The following is a 25,205-nucleotide window of genomic DNA, read 5'->3' as shown; positions in this document are numbered from 1 at the left end:
ACCTTGCAAAGTGCCCAGTCTATTTGCCTTTAGTAGACCAACCCCTTAGACAGGCCATAGACGGTTCGTTTATTGGGCGATTTTTCATCTGAAAAACAAAACATTGTTCGTTCTTTTGCCACCAGGGGTGGACTGACAACTCATGGGGCCCCCGGGCAACAGGGGATCATGGGGCCCCCGGGCAACAGGGGATCATGGGGCCCCTGTGTCCTCACCCACACTCAAACCACACCCAAAAAAGCCTACGAAAAGGTACCAGGGGGATTTCATGGGGCCCCCTACTGACCCCGGGCCCTCGGGCAGTGCCCAAGCTCCCAAATGGTCAGTCCGCCCCTGCTTGCCACCAATGATTGCAAAAAACGGCCATTTTTCACAAATTTTCCAGCATGACCGATGAAAGAAATGAGGAGGAACCGCGAAAATAGGCCGATGCCATTGCCCAACTAACAGTGCGAAAATCGTCCAATTATTCTTTCGGATGAAAAATCGGCCGATAAACGAAATGTCTATGGCCTGCTTTAGTGTATCATAAACAATTACACCTCCCCCCCCCCTCACCGTCACTGCTGATCTCCTGCAGCCTCTTGGCAGCCACTTCCTGTCTACATGCCCTCCAGTGATGACTGTCTGACATTTCTCAGGGCGGGTGACAACAGTGCACTGTGTGTGGTAAAACAACCACTCCCATGTGACAGGGTGACAACGCAGGAGCATGACTGGGAGACAGGGCCAGAGGGTTGTCACCCTATAACAGGAAGTGCCAGAACAAGAGCTTCCATGGTAGGATCACCGGGGATTGTTATTCATCTATAAGCTGCAAATACTGAAAAAGACTTGGAAGGAGATGAGAATTTAGTGATTGGGTTCTACATGGAACTCTTCTAGGTAAATCATTTCTTTTATTAGTGAATATTTATATAAAAATACAAATGGAACCGAATTGTAACAAAACGCTTCCCTTACGTTCTGCAAGTATCTCTGACAAGTAAATGATTTCATTCGTTTTATTGGGTTCTACATGTATCCCTCGCAAGGAAATGATTTCATCGGGTTCTACATGTATCCCTCACAAGTAAATGATTTCATCGGGTTCTACATGTATCCCTCACAAGTAAATCATTTCATCGGGTTCTACATGTATCCCTCGCAAGGAAATGATTGTATCGGGTTCTACATGTATCCCTCACAAGTAAATGATTGTATCGGGTTCTACATGTATCCCTCACAAGTAAATGATTTCATCGGGTTCTACATGTATCCCTCACAAGTAAATCATTTCATCGGGTTCTACATGTATCCCTCACAAGTAAATCATTTCATCGAGTTCTACATGTATCCCTCGTAAGGAAATGATTTCATCGGGTTCTACATGTATCCCTCACAAGTAAATGATTTCATCGGGTTCTACATGTATCCCTCACAAGTAAATGATTTCATCGGGTTCTACATGTATCCCTCACAAGTAAATGATTGTATCGGGTTCTACATGTATCCCTCACAAGGAAATGATTGTATCGGGTTCTACATGTATCCCTCACAAGTAAATCATTTCATCGAGTTCTACATGTATCCCTCGCAAGGAAATGATTTCATCGGGTTCTACATGTATCCCTCACAAGGAGATGATTGTATCGGGTTCTACATGTATCCCTCACAAGTAAATGATTGTATCGGGTTCTACATGTATCCCTCACAAGTAAATGATTTCATCGGGTTCTACATGTATCCCTCACAAGTAAATGATTTCATCGGGTTCTACATGTATCCCTCACAAGGAAATGATTTCATCGGGTTCTACATGTATCCCTCACAAGTAAATGATTGTATCGGGTTCTACATGTATCCCTCACAAGTAAATGATTGTATCGGGTTCTACATGTATCCCTCACAAGGAAATGATTGTATTGGGTTCTACATGTAACCCTCACAAGGAAATCATTTCATCGGGTTCTACATGTATCCCTCACAAGGAAATGATTTCATCGGGTTCTACATGTATCCCTCACAAGGAAATGATTGTATCGGGTTCTACATGTATCCCTCACAAGGAAATGATTGATTGTATAATAAATTGTTATATAAAATATAATTGTAGCGGAATGCGTCTCTTGTGAACAGTTTGTTGAACCGTCTCCTTGCATCCTCTCGGCAGGTATTTCTTCGCTGTTCTCACCATCCTCACCATCCTGGGACTGCTGAACGGACTGGTGCTGCTGCCGGTGCTGCTCTCTCTGATTGGACCGCCCGCAGAGGTGAGTCACATGACCAATGCACACAGACAGTACAGGGATGAATGGAGGACAGGATGGCGGTCAGACATCGGGAAATGAAAGTGGGTGAGCTGAGAGGTATTTTCAGCCGCCGCACACTTTGGATTTGAGTTGCCCTTTTGTCGTCGTCGTATCCTTGCTGTTCCGTATTTCCATCTCTGGGAGAGGGGGTCACCATTCCTGCAGAATGGCTGCTGAGATACAATCAGCGGATACATAAAGGGGTCTTATACAAACTTTGCGCAGCCATTCACCCGGCCAATCCGCACGTACGATCGTTCTGTGTGAACTGAGCAAATCGAACGTTCTTCAGGTTTTTCTTCACTTCGGAATGAATGTACTTTTACAGCATTATAGGCAGTACCACAATATGGCCAATAGATGGCGCCGAGGAGCATAGGAAATACATAGGTCTTTGTAAGGAGAGATACAGTGAACAGTTCTAGAGAACGCTAGAGGGAATGAGCAAATACATGTAACAAACTCCATGCGGCTTTACAGGGGCTGAAATCAAATGAGACTTGCCACAAGTATGACTGGTCCTAAATCATAGCCAGTGTGCAGCCCTCATAGGCTAGAGTCATGCAACCTCCCTCCATCCCCTACAACCAGTGTGCAGCCCTCATAGGCTAGAGTCATGCAACCTCCCTCCATCCCCTGCAACCAGTGTGCAGCCCTCATAGGCTAGAGTCGTGCAACCTCCCTCCATCCCCTACAACCAGTGTGAAGCCCTCATAGGCTAGAGTCGTGCACCTCCCACCATCCCCTGCAACCAGTGTGCAGCCCTCATAGGCTAGAGTCGTGCAACCTCCCTCCATCCCCTACAACCAGTGTGCAGCCCTCATAGGCTAGAGTCGTGCAACCTCCCTCCATCCCCTGTAACCAGTGTGCAGCCCTCATAGGCTAGAGTCGTGCAACCTCCCTCCATCCCCTGTAACCAGTGTGCAGCCCTCAAAGGGTAGAGTCATGCAACCTCCCTCCATCCCCTACAACCAGCATACAGCCCTCAAAGGGTAGAGTCGTGCAACCTCCCTCCATCCCCTACAACCAGTGTGCAGCCCTCATAGGCTAGAGTTGTGCAACCTCCCTCCATCCCCTGCAACATGTGTGCAGCCCTCATAGGCTAGAGTCGTGCAACCTCCCTCCATCCCCTGCAACCAGTGTGCAGCCCTCAAAGGGTAGAGTCATGCAACCTCCCTCCATCCCCTACAACCAGTGTGCAGCCCTCATAGGCTAGAGTCGTGCAACCTCCCTCCATCCCCTACAACCAGTGTGCAGCCCTCAAAGGGTAGAGTCATGCAACCTCCCTCCATCCCCTACAACCAGTGTGCAGCCCTCATAGGCTAGAGTTGTGCAACCTCCCTCCATCCCCTACAACCAGCGTGTGGCCATTGAGGGCCAGAGTTGTACATTCCCCCCCCATTCTCTAAAACCAGTGTGTTGCCCTCAGGGGCCACAGTTGTGTCCCCGGCACCCCCCCCCCCCCCCACAACCAATGAGCTATCAGGATGTAGTAGGTGATGTCTGACAATTATATCTGGTTGTTCAGGTGACTCCTGCGGACAATAGCGACCGCCTGCCGACGCCGAGCCCAGAGCCGCCCCACCTGAACCACCACGCCTTCTTTGTGTGCCGCAAGTCTGGAGGACGGGAGGGGCTCAGCGACATGGAGGACTCCTCTGAGTATTACTCCGAGACCACCGCCACCTCCGGGATAGAGGAAGACGATCCGCAACTCTACGAGCGCAGCGCTTATATCATCCCCCCGAAACCCTCACACATCCTACTGGAGGCCAGCAAGAACCCCTCCTACCCCAAAATCATGGTGAGATTCCTCAACGCACGCTAAGTGGGGGGATGGGCGGACCGCTCGCTGCAGAGGAACTACAGATCCCAGCATGTCCTGCTAGTATTGTAGTTCCTCAACAGGTTTCGTAGAGAGATACGTAGATCTTTGTATTCCATCATAGGTGGAGCTGCGGCTATGAAGGGGAACTGGAACTACAACCAGAACTTAGAGAGGGGAGGGGCTCAGAACTCCGACGGGGACATTCCGCTCACTTTCTGTCTCACAGGCACAAATGAGAAGGGATGCCTCCTTAGATAGCCACCTCAACAAAGTGTCCCCATAGGGAGCTTTCCCCACACTTCCTGTTCTGGTGACAACACTCACATGGATTGACTACCCCAAGGGATCTCAGGTACCCTTTATGGTAGTGCCATCATTTTGGGGAAATTAAAAAAAATTCTAGTTATGGGTGGATGCTGATGTGTTCAGTCATCTGTGGGTCTATTATGTATCCATTGGGTTAGGGTTACCATTTTTGGGAAATTAGAAACGCTCCCCCACTATCATTTCTGGGACTTGGACCTTCAAACCCCCCCCCCCCAATATTCAAGGTATGGGTGACTACTGATAGGACCAGTCATCCGTGCGTTTATTATGTATCTATTGGGTTAGGGTTACCATTTTTGGGAATTTAGACCCCCAAAAAATCCAGTTATAGGTGGATGTGGATGTGTTCAGTCATCAGCTGGTCTCTTATGCATCCAATATTCCAGTTATGGGTAGGTACTGATGGGCCCAGATATCTGTGGGACTATTCTGTATCCATTGGGTTAGGGTTACCATTTCTGGGAAATTAGACACGCCCCCCCCACTACCATTTCTGGGACTTGGACCTCCCATCCCCCTTCCAGTTATGAGTGGCTATTGATGGGCCCAGTTATCTGCGTGTCTATGATTGTATCCATTGGGTTAGGGCTACCATTGTTCCAAAATTAGACACACTCCCCCGCTAACATTTCTGGGACTTGGACCTCCCATCCCCCCAATATTCCAGTTATGGGTGGCTGCTGATGGGCCCAGTCATCTGCAGATCTATGATGTATCCATTGGGTTGGGGTTACCATTTCTGGGACTTGGACCTCCCATCCCCCTTCCAGTTATGGGTGGCTACTGATGGGCCCAGTCATCTGCGGATCTATGATGTATCCATTGGGTTGGGGTTACCATTTCTGGGACTTGGACCTCCCATCCCCCCAATATTCCAGTTATGGGTGGCTACTGATTGGCCCAGTCATCTGCAGGTCTATGATGTATCCATTGGGTTGGGGTTACCATTTCTGGGACTTGGACCTCCCATCCCCCCAATATTCCAGTTATGGGTGGCTACTGATTGGCCCAGTCATCTGCAGGTCTATGATGTATCCATTGGGTTGGGGTTACCATTTCTGGGACTTGGACCTCCCATCCCCCCAATATTCCAGTTATGGGTGGCTGCTGATGGGCCCAGTCATCTGTATCCATTGGGTTGGGGCTACCATTTCTGGGACTTGGACTTCCCATCCCCCCAATATTCCAGTTATGGGTGGCTGCTGATGGGCCCAGTCATCTGTATCCATTGGGTTGGGGCTACCATTTCTGGGACTTGGACTTCCCATCCCCCCAATATTCCAGTTATGGGTGGCTACTGATTGGCCCAGTCATCTGCAGGTCTATGATGTATCCATTGGGTTGGGGTTACCATTTCTGGGACTTGGACCTCCCATCCCCCCAATATTCCAGTTATGGGTGGCTGCTGATGGGCCCAGTCATCTGTATCCATTGGGTTGGGGCTACCATTTCTGGGACTTGGACTTCCCATCCCCCCAATATTCCAGTTATGGGTGGCTGCTGATGGGCCCAGTCATCTGTATCCATTGGGTTGGGGCTACCATTTCTGGGACTTGGACTTCCCATCCCCCCAATATTCCAGTTATGGGTGGCTGCTGATGGGCCCAGTCATCTGTATCCATTGGGTTGGGGCTACCATTTCTGGGACTTGGACCTCCCATCCCCCCAATATTCCAGTTATGGGTGGCTGCTGATGGGCCCAGTCATCTGTATCCATTGGGTTGGGGCTACCATTTCTGGGACTTGGACCTCCCATCCCCCCAATATTCCAGTTATGGGTGGCTGCTGATGGGCCCAGTCATCTGTATCCATTGGGTTGGGGTTACCATTTGTGGAAGTCTTCCTCCTGGTTCTCCCTTATCTGCCCCCAGATCCTCTCTGAGCTTTTTTTTCACTTTTTAGGAAGTTGAACTGCAACATTTTGAAACATTTGGATACCTTGTGACCTCTAGCTCCGCCCACATTGCAGATTTTCATACTTTCCATTTTATTTTGTAGTTGGTGAAGCCCTGCAAAGGGAGCCAAGACAATTCCCCCAAGGACGGCGCCGGTCATGCTGATCCTCCTCCACTGCCGGAAATAACCAGGAGTGCCGGGCCGGACTTAAAAGACTTTCAGGAGGCGAGAGACTGGAAAAAGAGGCATCAGCCGCCTCCCACCTCACAGGGGCCCCATGCATGGACTAAGCAGGCCCCCAATTCTAGGACTCAGCACAGGCCCCAAGGTCACAGGACCGTTCCCCCAGCCTACTGCGCCAAAGTGACCGGGCCAAGTGGCTCCATCACCACGGTGACCACCACTGCCTCGGTGACCGTCGCCGTTCATCCCAGCTTGCCGGGAGCCACGCAGAGTTATAGCCACGGTGGCTTTGAGGACCAGGAGATGGACTGTACAGAGCACAAGCCCGCGTGGGGGCGGAGCAAACTCAGCCAGGTGGAAGTGTTCGAGCTGGAGGATCTGGAGCAAGACCGAAGACAAGATGGCTCCGCCGCCGTGCACTAGGTGAGTGTTGGAGGGGGACTCGTCCTGCTCAGCATAGCATGTCCAGCAACATGTCAGTCGCAGTCCCTGTGCCACTGTCACCCCCCCAACCACACCTGACACAACCATCTTCTGGGCGGTCTCACCAAGATCACGCCCACTTTAGGGGTAGACGCCCCCCCCGCCCATACATGAGATATCACAGACCACGCATATGTGCACAACAACTAATATTGGCAACAAAAGTGTACGGCCGGGATTAGTAGTGCAATGTGATTGGTCAGTGTAGGCAATTGATGACCGTTTTCAGCCAGGGCGGAGTCAGCGCACTGCAGGGCGCATCTCTCGCAATGTGTGACACGTAAAGAAACGCAGATAGACGCATGGTGTAAATACACGCAGATAGACGCATGGTGTAAATACACGCAGATAGACGCATGGTGTAAATACACGCAGATAGACGCATGGTGTAAATACACGCAGAGAGACGCATGGCGTAAATACACGCAGAGGGTCGCATGGCGTAAATACACGCAGAGAGACGCATGGCGTAAATACACGCAGAGAGACGCATGGCGTAAATACACTCAGACAGACGCATGGCGTAAATACACGCAGAGGGTCGCATTGCGTAAATACACGCAGATAGGCGCATGGCGTAAATACACGCAGACGGACGCATGGCGTAAATACACGCAGAGGGACGCATGGCGTAAATACACGCAGAGGGACGCATGGCGTAAATACACGCAGAGGGACGCATGGCGTAAATACACGCAGAGGGACGCATGGCGTAAATACACGCAGAGGGACGCATGGCGTAAATACACGCAGAGGGACGCATGGCGTAAATACACGCAGAGGGACGCATGGCGTAAATACACGCAGAGGGACGCATGGCGTAAATACACGCAGAGGGACGCATGGCGTAAATACACGCAGAGGGTCGCATGGCGTAAATACACGCAGATAGGCGCATGGCGTAAATACACGCAGAGAGGCGCATGGCGTAAATACACGCAGAGAGACGCATGGCGTAAATACACGCAGAGAGACGCATGGCGTAAATACACGCAGAGAGACGCATGGCGTAAATACACGCAGACAGACGCATGGCGTAAATACACGCAGAGGGACGCATGACGTCTTCAAGCCACATTGCAGGGAATTTATTGGCCGAAGTCTGCCATCAGGTGGTCACTGGCAGCATTGCAAGGTTTAGAAAGTCCTTCAAGACAAACCCCATGTTTCAGGACCGTGTATCACGTTATACCTTGATGTAGGGTGTACCAAGAAACATGGTCAGCATGCACAGCCCCCCCACCCCCAAACCAGCCCCCCAGTGATAGAAGACTGAAGGAGGGTGGAGGGAGGATGGAAGACTGAAGGGGGGGGGATGGAAGGAGGATAGGAGACTGGAGGGGGGGGGATGGAGGGAGAATGGAAGACTGAAGGGGGGGTGGAGGGAGGATAGAAGACTGGAGGTGGGGTGGAGGGAGGATTTAGACTGAAGGGGGGGTGAAGGGAGGATGGAAGACTGGAGGGGGGGTGGAGCGAGGATAGAAGACTGGAAGGGGGAGGGGATGGAGGGAGGATGGAAGACTGGAGGGGGGGGGGGGGTGGAGGGAGGATAGAAGACTGGAGGGGGGATAAAGGGAGGATAGAAGACTGGAGGGGGGGGGGTGGAGGAAGGATGGAAGACTGGAGGGGGGGGGATGGAGGGAGGATGGAAGACTGGAAGGGGGGGGGTGGAGAGAGGATAGAAGACTGGAGGGGGGGGTGGAGGAAGGATGGAAGACTGGAGGGGGGGGTGGAGAGAGGATAGAAGACTGGAAGGGGGGGGGGGGTGGAGAGAGGATAGAAGACTGGAGGGGGGGTGGAGGGAGGATAGAAGACTGGAGGGGGGGGATGGAGGAAGGATGGAAGACTTGAGGGGGGGGGATGGAGGGAGGATGGAAGACTGATGGGGAGATGGAGGGGGGATGGAAGACTGGAGGGGGGGGGATGGAGGGAGGATGGAAGACTGGAGGGGGTGGGTGGGTGGAGAGAGGATATAGACTGGAGGGGGGGGTGGAGGGGGGATAGGAGACTGGAGGGGGGGGGGGTGGAGAGAGGATAGAAGACTGGAGGGGGGGTGGAGGGAGGATAGAAGACTGGAGGGGGGGGTGGAGGGAGGATATAGACTGGAGGGGGGGTGGAGGGAGGATAGAAGACTGGAGGGGGGGGGGGATGGAGGGAGGATGGAAGACTGGAGGGGGAGGGGGGGGGGATGGAGGGAGGATGGAAGACTGATGGGGGAGATGGAGGGGGGATGGAAGACTGGAGGGGGGGATGGAGGGAGGATGGAAGACTGGAGGGGGGGGTAGAGGGAGGATAGAAGACTGGAGGGGGGGGGGGGATGGAGGGAGGATGGAAGACTGGAGGGGGAGGGGGGGGGGATGGAGGGAGGCTGGAAGACTGATGGGGGAGATGGAGGGGGGATGGAAGACTGGAGGGGGGATGGAGGGAGGATGGAAGACTGGAGGGGGGGGGGGGATGGAGGGAGGATGGAAGACTGGAGGGAGGGGGGGAGGAGAGAGGATATAGACTGGAGGGGGGGTGGAGAGGGGATAGAAGACTGGAGGGAGGATGGAAGACTGGAGGGGGGTGGAGAGAGGATATAGACTGGAGGGGGGATAGAAGACTGGAGGGGGGGGGGTGGAGAGAGGATATAGACTGAAGGAGGGGTGGAGGGGGAGGGGGGGGATGGAGGGAGGATGGAAGACTGATGGGGGAGATGGAGGGGGGATGGAAGACTGGAGGGGGGGATGGAGGGAGGATGGAAGACTGGAGGGGGGGGATGGAGGGAGGATGGAAGACTGGAGGGAGGGGGGGTGGAGAGAGGATATAGACTGGAGGGGGGGTGGAGAGGGGATAGAAGACTGGAGGGGGGGTGGAGGGAGGATGGAAGACTGGAGGGGGGTGGAGAGAGGATATAGACTGGAGGGGGGATAGAAGACTGGAGGGGGGGGTGGAGAGAGGATATAGACTGAAGGGGGGGTGGAGGGGGGATAGAAGACTGGAGGGGGGGGTGGAGAGAGGATATAGACTGAAGGGGGGGTGGAGGGGGGATAGAAGACTGGAGGGGGGGGTGGAGAGAGGATATAGACTGAAGGGGGGGTGGAGGGGGGATAGAAGACTGGAGGGGGGGATGGGGCTCAGACTTTTTATGAGTAAATGAATGTGATAGAAGCACAAATTAAATGCAAAAAAAATGTTAATTTTTGTTTTAATTCTCATATTTCAGGTGACCCCCCCCCCCCCCCGTGACAAGCTGCACCCCTCGGATGTATATGTGCCCCCCCAGGATTGTACAGAGAAGATAAAGCGACGCGGATTCTAAATATTCTAATAATATTATTAATACAAGAGAAGTTTTAGAGACGAATTCCTTTATATTTTAATATGGAAATCAATGATATGAAAACTATTTAATAAGCTGATGACGATAATGTACTGTGAGGGGGGGGGGGGGGGGCGCTGATCGCTGGGGGCCGATACCGGAGCTGCGGCAAACCCCCCCCCCCCCCGCCGACACCTCCGCTCCCCCCTATTTAACCCGCAAATCAACTCGCCAGTCTTGCTGCTAATGTTGCCGTTCTGTTGCTGGAGTGGAATTGGAGGGAAAACAAATATGGACTTTATTTCTACGCCTTCCTGATGGAGAAAAGCCCCCCCCCTCCCCCCCCTCGAGGGAATCTGTACCTTAGGAAATGTTTGTATGAAGTTCTCCGCAGTGAGGATCATCACCTAGGCAGGTCCATGAGATGTGTATTCCACCGCCAATCGCAGGCTGCGGCTCCCACGAGGGCCAGATACCTGCAGAGCCAATCACTGATAAATCTGCTGCCATTGGGGCCCAATAATGTCTGCAGACCGAGGCTAACCTCTTGTCGGGGCCAATTATTTGTAAGATATTTATTAAACGTGTTAATCAGCCGCGTCACATGAGAGGATCGCGGTGCCACCAACGGCAGAATCGCTGAGCGACCGCGTACTTGTTTTTATGAAGTCTCTCTGACCAGCCAATCACAAGAGAGCGATTCCATAGAGGACCATGAAGGGCTCTGCTGGGTGACGTGGGCTTCATATAGCGGCCAGCAAGAGGTTCATCTCATTCTGCAAAAAGCGATAAAATGTTTTATGAGATGACGAGACTTTTATGTCTGAATTCATAGATTTCTGCTTCTGTGTTCTCCTATAATGGCTGCTGACTGTGTCATCTTCATCCTTTGTTGTGACCAGAGGATAGGAGTGCAGCCTCAGTGTGGTCCATCACTCTACATACATCACTCTACATACATCACTCTACATACATCACTCTACATACATCACTCTACATACATCACTCTGTATACATCACTCTGCATACATCACTCTGCATACATCACTCTACATACATCACTCTACATACATCACTCTACATACATCACTCTACATACATCACTCTACATACATCACTCTACATACATCACTCTGCATACATCACTCTGCATACATCACTCTGCATACATCACTATATACATCACTCTACATACATCACTATATACATCACTCTACATACATCACTCTGCATACATCACTCTACATACATCACTCTACATACATCACTCTGTATACATCACTCTACATACATCACTCTACATACATCACTATACATACATCACTCTACATACATCACTCTACATACATCACTACATACATCACTCTACATACATCACTCTACATACATCACTCTACATACATCACTCTGTATACATCACTCTACATACATCACTCTACATACATCACTCTACATACATCACTCTACATACATCACTCTACATACATCACTCTACATACATCACTCTACATACATCACTCTGTATACATCACTCTACATACATCACTCTACATACATCACTCTACATACATCACTCTACATACATCACTCTGTATACATCACTCTACATACATCACTCTACATACATCACTATACATACATCACTCTACATACATCACTCTACATACATCACTCTACATACATCACTCTACATACATCACTCTGTATACATCACTCTGTATACATCACTCTACATACATCACTCTACATACATCACTATACATACATCACTCTACATACATCACTCTACATACATCACTCTACATATATCACTCTGTATACATCACTCTACATACATCACTATACATACATCACTCTACATACATCACTCTACATACATCACTACATACATCACTCTACATACATCACTCTACATACATCACTCTACATACATCACTCTGTATACATCACTCTACATACATCACTCTACATACATCACTATACATACATCACTCTACATACATCACTCTACATACATCACTCTACATACATCACTCTACATACATCACTCTGTATACATCACTCTACATACATCACTCTACATACATCACTATACATACATCACTCTACATACATCACTCTACATACATCACTCTGTATACACTCTACATACATCACTCTACATACATCACTATACATACATCACTCTACATACATCACTCTACATACATCACTCTACATACATCACTCTACATACATCACTCTGTATACATCACTCTGTATACATCACTCTACATACATCACTCTACATACATCACTATACATACATCACTCTACATACATCACTCTACATACATCACTCTGTATACATCACTCTACATACATCACTCTACATACATCACTCTACATACATCACTATACATACATCACTCTACATACATCACTCTACATACATCACTACATACATCACTCTACATACATCACTCTACATACATCACTCTACATACATCACTCTTTATACATCACTCTACATACATCACTCTACATACATCACTATACATACATCACTCTACATACATCACTCTACATACATCACTCTACATACATCACTATATACATCACTCTGCATACATCACTCTGTATACATCACTCTACATACATCACTCTACATACATCACTCTACATACATCACTATACATACATCCTCAAGTTTCTCCAGAATTCTTACAACAATCCTGAATTTGGTCCATAATTCTTACATAAATCATCAATTTTGTTTACAATTTTCACAAATATCCTCAATTTCGGTCCATAATTACATAAATCCTCGATTTGTCCATAACTGTTATATAGAGCCTCAATTTCTCCATAATTCTTGCATAGATCTTCAATTGTTTTCCAAATTTATTACATACACCTTTTAATGTCATCTGTAATTATTACACACGTCCTCAAATCTTGATACATGTCCGGCCTCTGTTTTGTCCTCCATACATGTCCGGCCTCCATGGTGTCCTCGATACATGTCCGGCCTCCATGGTGTCCTCGATACATGCCCGGCCTCCATGGTGTCCTCGATACATGCCCGGCCTCCATGGTGTCCTCGATACATGCCCGGCCTCCATGGTGTCCTCGATACATGCCCGGCCTCCATGGTGTCCTCGATACATGCCCGGCCTCCATGGTGTCCTCGATACATGCCCGGCCTCCATGGTGTCCTCGATACATGCCCGGCCTCCATGGTGTCCTCGATACATGCCCGGCCTCCATGGTGTCCTCGATACATGCCCGGCCTCCGTTTTGTCCTCAATATATGCCCGGCCTCCATGGTGTCCATCGTTCTCTACGTGACGTATACTGGTCTTTATCTCCTCCATGAGGATGTACACGCGTCCTCCATTACCCAGAATGCTCAGTCCTCCATGACATCTATGCAAACCTTGCCAGGGATGACCTGCTGGTGGGTTACATTGTATCTCCTGGCGGTGGTCCATCGCATACATTGTAACAAACGCTACTTTGTGGCGTGAAACATTTCCGATCGGTTGAGTTGGAACCCCAAAGTTCAGATCTTTCCATCATCTCACGGTCAGACTTCCAATACGATGTCTCAGTAACAACGAGGAAGCCAACCCCCGCGGTCCAGGATAAGCTCTTGTATAGGTGAAGTGTAACCCCCCCATACCCCCCCCCTCCCATACCACCCCCCCCATACCCCCCCCTCCCATACCACCCCCCCCCCATACCACCCCCCCCTCCCCCACACTTCCCGAGTCCTTATTCACGACAACACGTCTAGTTAGCCTTCCCAGCGCCGTCCTGCCACAACCTCCTCCAGCACTGAAGTGGTTAATGCCCACTATGTCTTCGCTGTGAAATCTTTACCCCTCTTTTGTTTTTACCCCCCCCCCAGTCCTATCTGGGACTTTCTCCTATTTGTCCCTGTTTAGGGGACCCTCATAGTATTCAGACAGTTTTCCTTAATATAATATTAATTATTGTTTGTATTCTCAGCGTGTTGTATATATATATATATATTGTTTGTATTCCCAGCGTGTTGTGTATATATATATATATTGTTTGTATTCTCAGCGTGTTGTATATATATATATATATATATTGTTTGTATTCTCAGCGTGTTGTATATATATATATATATTGTTTGTATTCTCAGCGTGTTGTATATATATATATATTGTTTGTATTCCCAGCGTGTTGTATATATATATATATATTGTTTGTATTCCCAGCGTGTTGTATATATATATATATATTGTTTGTATTCCCAGCGTGTTGTATATATATATATATATATTGTTTGTATTCCCAGCGTGTTGTGTATATATATATATATATTGTTTGTATTCTCAGCGTGTTGTATATATATATATATATTGTTTGTATTCTCAGCGTGTTGTATATATATATATATATTGTTTGTATTCTCAGCGTGTTGTATATATATATATATATATTGTTTGTATTCCCAGCGTGTTGTATATATATATATATTGTTTGTATTCTCAGCGTGTTGTATATATATATATATTGTTTGTTGTAAAGCGGCAGCTTGTCTAACCTCTAAAGTATATAATAATAATATGACCCTTCGCAGGCCGCCGACGGGATCCGCGGGGGGGTGGCCCCAACCAAGCTGTCCGCGGCTCCTCTGGGCGGCCTGCGAAGGGTCGGTCTACGTGTTTTGTGAAGCTCGGTCACTGTGCTCTATAAATTATTTATATGAAAAGAATTTATTTTTGTAGTTTGTACAGAAGTAGCCGTTCAACTGGAGGCATATTTTTAAAAGAGTAAAATATATATTATATATAATTATAATCTCCGGCTCCTGTCTTTTGTTGGGCGATCGGTTTTTAAAAAATTGGATGAAGACTTTGTCCATATGAATTGTCGGGGGGGGATAAACGAGCCTCCCAGTCATGTGATCACCGTGATTGGCTGTCAAAATGATCAGGTAATCGGGAGCCCATCCTACCAACTCCTAATCATTGCTGAGAACGATGGGGTCACCATGGTGGGGGGGGGTGACGCCTAAGAACGATGGAGTCACCATGCTGGGGATGGTGGGGGGGGGGGGTGACACCTAAGAACGATGGAGAAACCATGCTGGGGGGGGGGGTGAAACCTAAGAACACTGGAGTCACCATGCTGGGGATGGTGGGGGGGGGGGGTGACGCCTAAGAACAATGGAGTAACCATGCTGGGGGGGGGGGATGCCTAAGAACACTGGAGTCACCATGCTGGGGATGGTGGGGGGGGTGACGCCTAAAAACGATGGAGTAACCATGCTGGGGGGTTGATGCCTAAGAACGATGGAGACACCATGCTGGGAATGGTGGGTGGGGGGGGGGGGGGGGGGGGTGACACCTAAGAACGATGGAGACACCATGCTGGGGATGGTGGGGGGGGGGGTTGCCACCTAAGAACGATGGAGACACCATGCTGGGGATGGTGGGGGGGGGGGGTTGACACCTAAGAACGATGGAGACACCATGCTGGGGATGGTGGGGGGGGTGACACCTAGGAACGATGGAGACATCATGCTGGGGATGGTGGGGGGGGGGGGGGGGTTGCCACCTAAGAACGATGGAGACACCATGCTGGGGATGGTGGGGGGGGGGGGGGGTTGACACCTAAGAACGATGGAGACACCATGCTGGGGATGGTGGGGGGGGGGGGGGTTGACACCTAAGAACACTGGAGTCACCATGCTGGGGATGGTGGGGGGGGGGGGGGGGTGACGCCTAAGAACAATGGAGTAACCATGCTGGGGGGGGGGGATGCCTAAGAACACTGGAGTCACCATGCTGGGGATGGTGGGGGGGGTGACGCCTAAAAACGATGGAGTAACCATGCTGGGGGGTTGATGCCTAAGAACGATGGAGACACCATGCTGGGAATGGTGGGTGGGGGGGGGGGGGTGACACCTAAGAACGATGGAGACACCATGCTGGGGGGTTCCGCCTAAGAACGATGGAGACACCATGCTGGGGATGGTGGGGGGGGGGGGGGTTGCCACCTAAGAACGATGGAGACACCATGCTGGGGATGGTGGGGGGGGGGGGTTGACACCTAAGAACGATGGAGACACCATGCTGGGGATGGTGGGGGGGGTGACACCTAGGAACGATGGAGACATCATGCTGGGGATGGTGGGGGGGGGGGGGGTTGCCACCTAAGAACGATGGAGACACCATGCTGGGGATGGTGGGGGGGGGGGGGGGGTTGACACCTAAGAACGATGGAGACACCATGCTGGGGATGGTGGGGGGGGGGGGGGGGTTGCCACCTAAGAACGATGGAGACACCATGCTGGGGATGGTGGGGGGGGGGGGGGTTGACACCTAAGAACGATGGAGACACCATGCTGGGGATGGTGGGGGGGGTGACACCTAGGAACGATGGAGACATCATGCTGGGGATGGTGGGGGGGGGGGGGGGTGACACCTAAGAACGATGGAGACACCATGCTGGGGGGGGGGGTGACACCTAACACCAACCCAACTTAAGATGATGATCATTTTGCATTAGGGAGTTATCACCTTACTTCCTGTCCTTGTGACCCCCATAAAAAGAAATAGGGGGAGTGGTTGTCACCTGAACAGAAAATTTTAACCCCTCCCCCCCCCCAAAAAAAAAGTGTTTTTGTGTGTATCTGTGTTGAAAAAAAATTCCCATCACTTCCTGTCCTAACAGAGGAAAAATGTCCCCAATGGGGACACAAAAGACATGACAGGGATAGACTGGCGGGTCTACAACATTCTTCCTAATGCTGGAATATTGGAGAGCCGCCTAGTGCCTGGGTGGGCCTTGCTTTGGAGGCTCCTCCTAGTTTCGGCTGGGTGGAGCAGGAGTACCCCAGTCCCCGCCGGGAGTTGCCTGTCCTGGGGATTGGGGTCCCTTCTCTTTGGATCATGTGACACACCCGGCGCACTTTGTAGCACCGGGTGTCCCATGTGTGAGCGCATTGCACCACCAAGCCAAAATATCATTTATATATACAATAGGCCGTGCAGGGACCCCGCAACGCACCACACGGCTCGGGGTGAATCACAGGTGAATGAGCGGTGAATGCTCCTTGCATCACCCAAACACACCGCAGGACCCTTTTTTGTAATGTATTAAGAGCTGTAAAAACCCAACTTCAGCTTTATGTATTATTGTTACCAGTTGACACCGGCGTCTCCCACAAATGTGGTGTCAGGGAGGCGGGCCTTCTTCCAGGACGCGGCATATATGCGCAGCATTGGCGGTGAAAGCGCGCTTCCAGCACGGAGACGTAGATGTTGCCGATAGATCTAATAATCGGGAGCCAAGAGGGCCGCCTCCCAATCACAGCGATCACTCGGTAAAGCCCAAATAACCGAACTGTGGATTGACAAAGAAGCCAGTGAGCGGTAAAACGCGTTACCATGGTTACAGGACGTCCCCCCCCCCCCGTGTGATGTCACAAGTGAGAGGTCCAGCCTTCCACCGCACGCGGCTGCTGACGAAGTGTCCCCCTGGGGGGGGGATCATTCCCTGAGACAAGACAGTACCGACAAGTAGATTGCTGATCCATGTGAAGCCGCACTTAGTTGGCGCCCCTTGTGCCTTCTCATCACTCAGTGAAATCCGCTCCTGTGATACATTGTATCCATTTGTACTAGTCGGGATAAAATGCAAAAAAATTAAAAACAAGGACAAAAAAATCCAGATGACAGCTTGGTCTAGGTTTGTGTCGGTGTCAAAGGTCGGGGGTCAGTATGTTCTAGGTTTGTGTCGGTGTCAAAGGTCGGGGGTCAGTATGTTCTAGGTTTGTGTTGGTGTCAAAGGTCGGGGTTCAGTATGTTCTAGGTTTGTGTCGGTGTCAAAGGTCGGGGGTCAGTATGTTCTAGGTTTGTGTCGGTGTCAAAGGTCGGGGGTCAGTATGTTCTAGGTTTGTGTCGGTGTCAAAGGTCGGGGGTCAGTATGTTCTAGGTTTGTGTCGGTGTCAAAGGTCGGGGGTCAGTATGTTCTAGGTTTGTGTCGGTGTCAAAGGTCGGGGGTCAGTATGTTCTAGGTTTGTGTCGGTGTCAAAGGTCGGGGGTCAGTATGTTCTAGGTTTGTGTCGGTGTCAAAGGTCGGGGGTCAGTATGTTCTAGGTTTGTGTCGGTGTCAAAGGTCGGGGGTCAGTATGTTCTAGGTTTGTGTCGGTGTCAAAGGTCGGGGGTCAGTATGTTCTAGGTTTGTGTCGGTGTCAAAGGTCGGGGGTCAGTATGTTTTAGCTAGGTTTGGTTAAAAAAAACTTTATTTAGTGTCGGTGTGTTTCAGGTTTGTTACACAAATCGCAGATTAAATGACGCAGAGCACTTCCTGTGAGTGCAGAGTGGCATTGACCTGCCCCCTTGGTGACTGCTTGGTGTCATGGGCCTGCCCCCTGGTGGAGTACTGGGTGTCATGGGCCTGCCCCCTGGTGGAGTACAGAGGTGCATTGGCATGCCCCTTGGGTAAGTGCAGGGTGACATTAGCCCACCCCCTGGTTGAGTGCAGCATGCCATTGGTCCACCCCCCGGGAGATGCATCACTAGGTCACTTTGTGATCACAATACAATGATGCAGAAAACGGCACTCACATCATCGCCACACTTTGCATCACAGCGGTGACAGCGCGCCACTGCAGGGCTTCGTTTCAAGGTAAGTCTTCTATAATGTGCTAGACTGGCCTTGCAGGGAGAAGATTTCCTCGACCCAACACCTACGGCCTAACTTAACCACTATACCTTTTCTGAGCCACAAGACCTAACACCCAACCAAACCCCTACGTGGTATCCTAGCCCCAACACCTAAGACTCAACCAGATCCCCACTCCGTAATCTACACCCAACAATGAAGATCTACACAAACCCTTACACCTTATCCTAGCCTCAACACCTAAAACCCAACACTGAAGACCCAACCAAAACCACTATAGTTTATCCTAGACCCAACACCTAAGACTCAGCCAAAACCCCAATTCGTATCCTAGACCTAACATCTAACACTCAACAAAACTCCCAACCTGCAGCCTATCTAGACCCAACACCAAAGACCTAACCAAACCCCCACTCCTAATCTTAGACCCAACCTCAAAGATAAAAAGACCTAACACCCAACCAAACCCTTATGTCTTATCCTAGCCCCAACACCTAAGACTCAACCAAACCCCACTCCATAATCTAGACCCAACAATGAAGACCTAACCAAACCCTTATACCTTATCCTAGCCTCAACACCAAAGACCCAACCAAAACCCCTACAGTTTATCCTAGACCTAACATCTAACACTCAACAAAACTCCCAACCCGTGTGCTATCTAGACCCAGCACCAAAGACCTAACCAAACACCTACATTGTATCCTAGACCCAACACTTAAGATTCAACCAAACCCCCACTCCTAATCTTAGACCCAACCTCAAAGATCTAACCAAACTTTATTCCTTTTCTTATCCCCAACACCTAACACTCAAACAAGCCCCTACCTTTTATCCTTGACCCAACACCAAAGGCCTCACTAAATCAGTATACCTTTTCTTAGCCACAAGACCTAACACCCAACCAAACCTCTATGTCTTATCCTAGACCCAACACCTGAGACTCAACCAAATCCCCATTCCATAATCTAGACCCAACAATGAAGACCTAACCAAACCCTTATACCTTATCCTAGCCTCAACACCTAAAACCCAACACCAAAGACCCCCTCAAAACCACTACAGTCTATCCTAGACCCAACACCTAACACTCCGCCAAACCCCCAATTCGTATCGTAGACCTAATATCTAACACTCAACAAAACTCCCAACCTGTGTCCTATCTAGACCCAGTGCCAAAGACCTAACCAAACCCCTACGTCGTAGCTTAGACCCAACACCTAAGACTCAACCAAATCCCCACTCCCAATCCTAGACCCAACCTCAAAGATCTAACCAAACTTTATTCCTTTTCTTATCCCCAACATCTAACACTCAAACAAGCCCCTACATCTTATCCTTGACCCAACATCTAAGGTTTAACTAAACCACTCTACCTTATCCTAGTCTCAACACGTAACACCCAACAAACATCTATGTCCTATCCTAGCCCCAACACCTAAGACTCAACCAAAACCCCATTCCCCAACCTAGACCAAATAACAAAGACCTAACCAAACCCTCACACCTTATCCTAGCCTCAACACCTACGACTTTCCCAAACACCCATTCCTTATCCTAGCTCCATCACCCAAACCCATACTTGTTATCCTAGCTCCAACACCCAAACCCATACATGTTATCCTAGCTCCAACACCCAAACCCATACATGTTATCCTAGCTCCAACACCCAAACCCATACTTGTTATCCTAGCTCCATCACCCAAACCTATACTTGTTATCCTAGCTCCATCACCCAAACCCATACATGTTATCCTAGCTCCATCACCCAAACCCATACATGTTATCCTAGCTCCAACACCCAAACCCATACTTGTTATCCTAGCTCCAACACCCAAACCCATACTTGTTATCCTAGCTCCATCACCCAAACCTATACTTGTTATCCTAGCTCCATCACCCAAACCCATACTTGTTATCCTAGCTCCAACACCCAAACCCATACATGTTATCCTAGCTCCAACACCCAAACCCATACTTGTTATCCTAGCTCCAACACCCAAACCCATACTTGTTATCCTAGCTCCAACACCCAAACCCATACTTGTTATCCTTGCTCCATCACCCAAACCTATACTTGTTATCCTAGCTCCATCACCCAAACCCATACATGTTATCCTAGCTCCATCACCCAAACCCATACTTGTTATCCTAGCTCCAACACCCAAACCCATACTTGTTATCCTAGCTCCAACACCCAAACCCATACTTGTTATCCTAGCTCAGTGTTTCTCAACTCCAGTCATCATGGACCCCCAACAGGTCATGTTTTCAGGATTTCCCTCAGATGAAACAGCTGTGGTATTTACTAAGGCAGTGAAACTGATCAAATCACCTGTGCAAAATAATGGAAATCCTGAAAACATGACCTGTTGGGGGTCCATGAGGACTGGAGTTGAGAAACACTGTCCTAGCTCCATCACCCAAACCCATACTCGTTATCCTAGCTCCAACACTTAACCAAACATGGACACTGTATCCTAGACTCAACACCTAAGGCTAAACCAAACTCCTCCCCGTTATCCTAGCCCCAACCCCTTGCATCAACCAAACCTTTGCTTAGCACCAAGACGTGATATCGTATGTACTCTCCAGCGCCTCAGGAAATGCACAGCCAAAGGGAAGCCAAGAGAACCAGGACAGCGACAACCAAAGGAAATGCTTCAGAGGTGCAGCCCTCCTCAGACGGGGAGATCAGCCACTAGATAGAGAATAGACAGGAGGCGCTCACACCGAGTGCAATATCCAGGGTTTATTCAAAGGTATAAAAGATAAAAACACTCAAAGACCAAACATGTATCTAAAAATCATTTGCATAATGAAGAAGGCCACAACAGCAAGTGAGGAATTCCAACTATCATCATTGGCCAAGACCAAAGATCTTCCAAAAACAGAGCAACTCAATCTATTTTTCAACAAGTGAGCAAGCCCAGCATCAGCTAGGCATCAAAAAATTCTCTGAAACTCATGGTTGTTCCTCTCCACGGAAATCTTTAGTAAAAGGCGAAAGATTTATACGATCTGAAGAGAAACCAGAGTATAAAGAACCCCAGCCCTAAACGAGGTTGCCGGCGGCACACAGATGCTGCTCAGCTCACGGTGACTCCTGATTTCATATCATTCACAAACAGAGCCAAATAAGGTGCGGAACCCAATCAAAGGAAAAGGATACTTCAGATCCAAATACCACCAGAAAAGGTTTACCTAGACAAAAATGCCAGTACATGTTACCCGAGATACGTTCGGGTTATGCAAATACAGACAAGCCAAAGGACGGCCTACTGCAGGAGATTATGGGAGAAGGCAGAGCGGCCTCATTTGCATGTCTTTACAGCTGTTTAGCGGGCTTCCGTAGGCACTTGTAGCGATGAGCTTCACCAGCACCATACCACGGGCATGCCAATGGAATTGGGCTATGGAAGGTCACCCTGTACTTTTGAAGGATCCCTTACACATAGTCCAATAGAACCACACGGGTCGACAGGCCAAAAAGAGCTAACCTGAAGAACGCGGGAAATGCTTCCAACATGCTGCGACGCATTTCGCTACCGAGGGAAAGCCCTACAGGATTAGAGCAGGTTCAGCTTTGGCTGGATACACCAGAAACTTTGAGCCGAGCCCAGAAAATTCAACCACTTTTCAAACACTTCCATAACCCGTTGGTAAAACGAGACAATCCGATCAGCGTCTACGTCATGTTCCTCACCACCACCACCAACAACAACATTGGCAAAGTCGAAAGATCTTCCAAAAACAGAGCAACTCAATCTATTTTTCAACAAGTGAGCAAGCCCAGCATCAGCTAGGCATCAAAAAATTCTCTGAAACTCCTGGTTGTTCCTCTCCACGGAAATCTTTAGTAAAAGGCGAAAGATTTATACGATCTGAAGAGAAACCAGAGTATAAAGAACCCCAGCCCTAAACGAGGTTGCCGGCGGCACACAGATGCTGCTCAGCTCACGGTGACTCCTTATTTCATATCATTCACAAACAGAGCCAAATAAGGTGCGGAACCCAATCAAAGGAAAAGGATACTTCAGATCCAAATACCACCAGAAAAGGTTTACCTAGACAAAAATGCCAGTACATGTTACCCGAGATACGATGGGTTATGCAAATACAGACAAGCCAAAGGACGGCCTACTGCAGGAGATTATGGGAGAAGGCAGAGCGGCCTCATTTGCATGTCTTTACAGCTGTTTAGCGGGCTTCCGTAGGCACTTGTAGTGATGAGCTTCACCAGCACCATACCACGGGCATGCCAATGGAATTGGGCTATGGAAGGTCACCCTGTGCTTTTGAAGGATCCCTTACACACAGTCCAATAGAACCACACGGGTCGACAGGACAAAAAGAGCTATCCTGAAGAACGCGGGAAATGCTTCCAACATGCTGCGACGCATTTCGCTACTGAGGGAAAGCCCTACAGGATTAGAGCAGGATCAGCTTTGGCTGGATACACCAGAAACTTTGAGCCGAGCCCAGAAAATTCAACCACTTTTCAAACACTTCCATAACCCGTTGGTAAAACGAGACAATCCGATCAGCGTCTACGTCATGTTCCTCACCACCACCACCACCACCAACAACATTGGCAAAGTCGAAAGATCTTCCAAAAACAGGGCAACTCAATCTATTTTTCAACAAGTGAGCAAGCCCAGTATCAGCTAGGCATCAAAAAATTCTCTGAAACTCATGGTTGTTCCTCTCCACGGAAATCTTTAGTAAAAGGCGAAAGATTTATACGATCTGAAGAGAAACCAGAGTATAAAGAACCCCAGCCCTAAACGAGGTTGCCGGCGGCACACAGATGCTGCTCAGCTCACGGTGACTCCTGATTTCATATCATTCACAAACAGAGCCAAATAAGGTGCGGAACCCAATCAAAGGAAAAGGATACTTCAGATCCAAATACCACCAGAAAAGGTTTACCTAGACAAAAATGCCAGTACATGTTACCCGAGATACGATGGGTTATGCAAATACAGACAAGCCAAAGGACGGCCTACTGCAGGGGATTATGGGAGAAGGCAGAGCGGCCTCATTTGCATGTCTTTACAGCTGTTTAGCGGGCTTCCGTAGGCACTTGTAGCGATGAGCTTCACCAGCACCATACCACGGGCATGCCAATGGAATTGGGCTATGGAAGGTCACCCTGTACTTTTGAAGGATCCCTTACACATAGTCCAATAGAACCACACGGGTCGACAGGCCAAAAAGAGCTAACCTGAAGAACGCGGGAAATGCTTCCAACATGCTGCGACGCATTTCGCTACCGAGGGAAAGCCCTACAGGATTAGAGCAGGTTCAGCTTTGGCTGGATACACCAGAAACTTTGAGCCGAGCCCAGAAAATTCAACCACTTTTCAAACACTTCCATAACCCGTTGGTAAAACGAGACAATCCGATCAGCGTCTACGTCATGTTCCTCACCACCACCACCAACAACAACATTGGCAAAGTCGAAAGATCTTCCAAAAACAGAGCAACTCAATCTATTTTTCAACAAGTGAGCAAGCCCAGCATCAGCTAGGCATCAAAAAATTCTCTGAAACTCCTGGTTGTTCCTCTCCACGGAAATCTTTAGTAAAAGGCGAAAGATTTATACGATCTGAAGAGAAACCAGAGTATAAAGAACCCCAGCCCTAAACGAGGTTGCCGGCGGCACACAGATGCTGCTCAGCTCACGGTGACTCCTTATTTCATATCATTCACAAACAGAGCCAAATAAGGTGCGGAACCCAATCAAAGGAAAAGGATACTTCAGATCCAAATACCACCAGAAAAGGTTTACCTAGACAAAAATGCCAGTACATGTTACCCGAGATACGTTCGGGTTATGCAAATACAGACAAGCCAAAGGACGGCCTACTGCAGGGGATTATGGGAGAAGGCTTCCTCAGGAAGCAGATAGATGGTACTGACCTGAGTGTAGACCAGAGGGACGCTGATCCAGTCGTAGTGGAAGAACACGCTACATACATGTCTAATAATAATAGTGTGTGACTGTGGGGGAGGGGACATTAGAGTGTTAGCTCCTCTGGTGCAGAGACTGATGGGACTGTGGGGGAGGGGACATTAGAGTGTTAGCTCCTCTGGTGCAGAGACTGATGGAACTGTGGGGGAGGGGACATTAGAGTGTAAGCTCCTCTGGTACACAGACTTATGTGACTGTGGGGGAGGGGACATTAGAGTGTAAGCTCCTCTGGTACACAGACTTATAAGACTGTGGGGGAGGGGACATTAG

The 25,205-nt window shown here is 49.2% G+C and overlaps 1 protein-coding gene and 4 non-coding genes across 5 annotated transcripts in view; 1 reads left to right on the top strand and 4 right to left on the bottom strand.

Annotated features, from left to right (window-relative positions):
- LOC149428471 (protein patched homolog 2.S) overlaps window positions 1–6,959 on the top strand; it is a 33,550-nt gene extending 26,591 nt beyond the window's left edge. Inside the window, exons 19-21 of the mRNA XM_089667372.1 lie at window positions 2,153–2,252; window positions 3,820–4,095; window positions 6,445–6,959. Coding sequence (XP_089523498.1) covers window positions 2,153–2,252; window positions 3,820–4,095; window positions 6,445–6,948 — 880 coding nt within the window. The 3' untranslated portion in view covers window positions 6,949–6,959. The remainder of the gene's footprint in view (window positions 1–2,152; window positions 2,253–3,819; window positions 4,096–6,444) is intronic.
- A 14,925-nt stretch (window positions 6,960–21,884) lies between these two features.
- On the bottom strand, window positions 21,885–21,999 carry LOC149428470 (U5 spliceosomal RNA). The gene has a single exon (XR_016310728.1). It is a non-coding gene; the product is annotated as a U5 spliceosomal RNA (small nuclear RNA).
- Window positions 22,000–22,747: 748 nt separating this feature from the next.
- LOC149428469 (U5 spliceosomal RNA) lies at window positions 22,748–22,862 on the bottom strand. The gene has a single exon (XR_016310731.1). It is a non-coding gene; the product is annotated as a U5 spliceosomal RNA (small nuclear RNA).
- A 750-nt stretch (window positions 22,863–23,612) lies between these two features.
- Window positions 23,613–23,727, bottom strand: LOC149428468 (U5 spliceosomal RNA). Its single transcript, XR_016310729.1, has one exon. It is a non-coding gene; the product is annotated as a U5 spliceosomal RNA (small nuclear RNA).
- Window positions 23,728–24,474: 747 nt separating this feature from the next.
- Window positions 24,475–24,589, bottom strand: LOC149428467 (U5 spliceosomal RNA). The gene has a single exon (XR_016310730.1). It is a non-coding gene; the product is annotated as a U5 spliceosomal RNA (small nuclear RNA).
- Between the last annotated feature and the right edge of the window lie 616 nt (window positions 24,590–25,205).

Source organism: Staurois parvus, unplaced genomic scaffold (assembly GCF_062004578.1).
Source record: "Staurois parvus isolate SC_StPar_1 unplaced genomic scaffold, SC_StPar_1.0 ptg003224l, whole genome shotgun sequence".
Taxonomy (NCBI): Eukaryota; Metazoa; Chordata; class Amphibia; order Anura; family Ranidae; genus Staurois; species Staurois parvus.
Note: the sequence above shows the minus strand (reverse complement) of the source record. Positions and strands in the feature narration are given on the sequence as shown.